The sequence below is a fragment of the Oncorhynchus nerka genome, linkage group LG2 (assembly GCF_034236695.1).
Source record: "Oncorhynchus nerka isolate Pitt River linkage group LG2, Oner_Uvic_2.0, whole genome shotgun sequence".
NCBI lineage: Eukaryota > Metazoa > Chordata > Actinopteri > Salmoniformes > Salmonidae > Oncorhynchus > Oncorhynchus nerka.
The window spans coordinates 14393414-14396995 of NC_088397.1; the positions used below are offsets into that span (position 1 = coordinate 14393414).

A 3582-nucleotide genomic window follows, 5' to 3' on the forward strand; every position below is an offset into this window, starting at 1 on the left:
TCTGGAAGGCAACTCGTGCCCTAATTTCATCCACCTTGTTATCTAGAGTCTGGACATTAGCGAGTAATATGCTCGGAAGCGGTGGATGGTGTGCTCGCCTTCTAAGTCTGACCAGGAGGCCGCTCCGTCTGCCTCTCCTGCGGCGATGACGTTGTTTTGGATCGTCCTCTGGGATTAGATCCAATGTCCAGGGTGGAGGTCCGAACAAAGGATCCACTTCAGGAAAGTCGTATTCCTGGTCGTAATGTTGGTAAGTTAACGTCACTCATATCCAATAGTTCTTCCCAGCTGTATGTAATAACACTTAAGATTTTCTGGGCTAACACTGTAAGAAATAATACATTAAAACTATTTATTGCATAGTATCCTAAGGACTTGAAGAGAGGCGGCCATCTCTGTCGGCACCATCTTGCTACACAAGCTGGGTGCGCAATTACGCAGGTACTTTCCCGAAACAGACGACACAAACAACTGGATTCGTTATCCCTTTCATGCCCTGCCTCCAGTCCACTTACCGATATCTGAACAAGAGAGCCTCATCGAAATTGCAACAAGTGGTTCTGTGAAAATTGTATTTAATCAGAAGCCACTGCCAGATTTTTGGATAGGGCTGAGCTCAGAGTTTCTTGCCTTGGCAATTCGCACTGTTAAGTTACTGATGCCCTTTGCAACCACGCACCTATGTGAGAGTGGATTCTCGGCCCTCACTAGCATGAAAACTAAATACATGCACAGACTGTGTGTGCAAAATTATTTAAGACTGAGACTCTCTCCAATACAACCCAACATTGCATAGTTATGTGCATCCTTTCAAGCACACCCTTCTCATTAACCTGTGGTGAGTTATTCACCATTTTTGATGAACAAATAAGGTGTTATATGTAAGATGACTAAACAAAGAGTAAAATGATTGATTATTATTATATTATTATTTGTGCCCTGGTCCTATAGGAGCTCTTTGTCACTTCCCATGAGCCGGGTTGTGACAACTCATTCTTATGTGTAATAAATGTATTGTATAGTGTGTGTGTGGCAGGTTTACAATGATGGCAAAAAACAACATTTGAGAGAGCGCTGACCCTGGTGCTAGAGGGGGTACGCAGCTGGAGGTTGAATGTTTGAAGGGGTACGGGACTATAAAAAGCCTCAGACGACCACTGCCTCAGACGAAACAATATTGATTCTGCATTTAATAAATCAGTAGTAAGCTTTAGGCTGTTTAGTCCAGGGGTGCCAGACAGGGGTCTAGGGTTGCCAGACAGGGGCCTAGTCTAGCCGTGCCAGATAAGGCTTTAGGGGTGCCAGATAGGGGCCTAGTCTAGGGGTGCCAGATAGGGGTCTAGTCTAGCCGTGCCAGATAGGGACCTAGTCTAGGGGTGCCAGATAGGGACCTAGTCTAGCCGTGCCAGATAGGGACCTAGTCTAGGGGTGCCAGATAGGGGTCTAGTCTAGCCGTGCCAGATAGGGACCTAGTCTAGGGGTGCCAGATAGGGGTCTAGTCTAGCCGTGCCAGATAGGGACCTAGTCTAGGGGTGCCTGAGAACCTGCCCCTTTGCCCTCCTATGAAGAAAGTGCCCTTGCAGTTTTATTTGATGAATTTATTAATGCCACTAAGTTCATGTCAAATTCACAGAACCCCCTTTACAGTGTATATGTAGTTAATTCATATTTAAGCCAGATAGCTAACAATGGAATTAATGTAGGATAGAGACTCATCCCAGGCTATGTTCCAATATCCACACTAGTCTTCTGATGAACCACTAACCTGTTCAGAGGTAATGTGTGTGGGGGTGTGCCAGACACCCCTAACCTCCAACCCATCCTGCTAGTCTGAGACCATTATTCCCTATCACTGTGTCTGTGTCCCAAATGCATTCCCTATGTAGTGCACTATAAAGGGAATATGGTGTTGTTGAGCACTATATAGAGAATATGGTGTGATTTGGGGGACACACCATCCATTGGCCTTACATGCAGCTTTCTCCTTGCATTCACTCTCTCAGCTGTCAGACTCATGGGAGGTTCAGCTCAATTGATGACCTTGTTTATTCTGTTCAATATTCCCAGATAATTAAATGGTGGGGAGATTGATTCAAGCCGTTACATTAGATGAATCTCTGACATTTCAGCCGTTCCAGATTCAATTACAGTCTGTGAACAACATGCCCATCAAGAAGCAGCACTCGAGCGTGTAACACTCCCCCCTCCTCTCCACCACAGGGGAGCTGTCAGAGGGGTGGCGCCCCCCTCCTCTCCACCACAGGGGAGCTGTCAGAGGGGTGGCTCCCCCCTCCTCTCCACCACAGGGGAGCTGTCAGAGGGGTGGCGCCCCCCTCCTCTCCACCACAGGGGAGCTGTCAGAGGGGTGGCGCCCCCCTCCTCTCCACCACAGGGGAGCTGTCAGAGGGGTGGCGCCCCCCTCCTCTCCACCACAGGGGAGTTGTCAGAGGGGTGGCGCCCCCTCCTCTCCACCACAGGGGAGTTGTCAGAGGGGTGGCGCCCCCTCACCACAGGGTAGGGGGTGGCGCCCCTGCTCTCCACCACAGGGTAGGTCAGAGGGGTGGCGCCCCCTCTCCACCACAGGGTAGTTGTCAGAGGGGTGGCTCCCCCTCCTCTCCACCACAGGGGGGAGTTGTCAGAGGGGTGGCGCCCCCCTCCTCTCCACCACAGGGGAGTTGTCAGAGGGGTGGCGCCCCCCTCCTCTCCACCACAGGGGAGTTGTCAGAGGGGTGGCGCCCCCCTCCTCTCCACCACAGGGGAGTTGTCAGAGGGGTGGCGCCCCCCTCCTCTCCACCACAGGGGAGTTGTCAGAGGGGTGGCACCCCCTCCTCTCCACCACAGGGGAGTTGTCAGAGGGGTGGCACCCCCTCCTCTCCACCACAGGGGAGTTGTCAGAGGGGTGGCTCCCCCCTCCTCTCCACCACAGGGGAGTTGTCAGAGGGGTGGCGCCCCCCTCCTCTCCACCACAGGGGAGTTGTCAGAGGGGTGGCACCCCCTCCTCTCCACCACAGGGGAGTTGTCAGAGGGGTGGCACCCCCTCCTCTCCACCACAGGGGAGTTGTCAGAGGGGTGGCACCCCCCTCCTCTCCACCACAGGGGAGTTGTCAGAGGGGTGGCACCCCCTCCTCTCCACCACAGGGGAGTTGTCAGAGGGGTGGCACCCCCTCCTCTCCACCACAGGGGAGTTGTCAGAGGGGTGGCACCCCCTCCTCTCCACCACAGGGGAGTTGTCAGAGGGGTGGCTCCCCCTCCTCTCCACCACAGGGGAGTTGTCAGAGGGGTGGCTCCCCCCTCCTCTCCACCACAGGGTAGTTGTCAGAGGGGTGGCACCCCCCTCCTCTCCACCACAGGGGAGTTGTCAGAGGGGTGGCTCCCCCCTCCTCTCCACCACAGGGTAGTTGTCAGAGGGGTGGCTCCCCCCTCCTCTCCACCACAGGGTAGTTGTCAGAGGGGTGGCACCCCCCTGCCATGATGGTTGATCATTATTCAATGCCACTGAGTTACCATTGAACATGTATCTAACTTGAATATTTTCCCTATGTTCATCTTCAAATGTATTTATTTGAATAGATTAGGAGCAGA

General features: G+C 53.1%; 1 protein-coding gene across 1 annotated transcript; it reads left to right on the forward strand.

Moving 5' to 3' along the window:
* Window positions 1-244: 244 nt before the first annotated feature.
* Window positions 245-3312, forward strand: LOC135572522 (proline-rich protein 2-like). The gene is made up of 2 exons (XM_065020622.1): window positions 245-250; window positions 2221-3312. Exons 1-2 carry the CDS (start codon window positions 245-247, stop codon window positions 3310-3312), a joined length of 1098 nt encoding a protein of 365 aa, XP_064876694.1.
* Window positions 3313-3582: the final 270 nt, after the last annotated feature.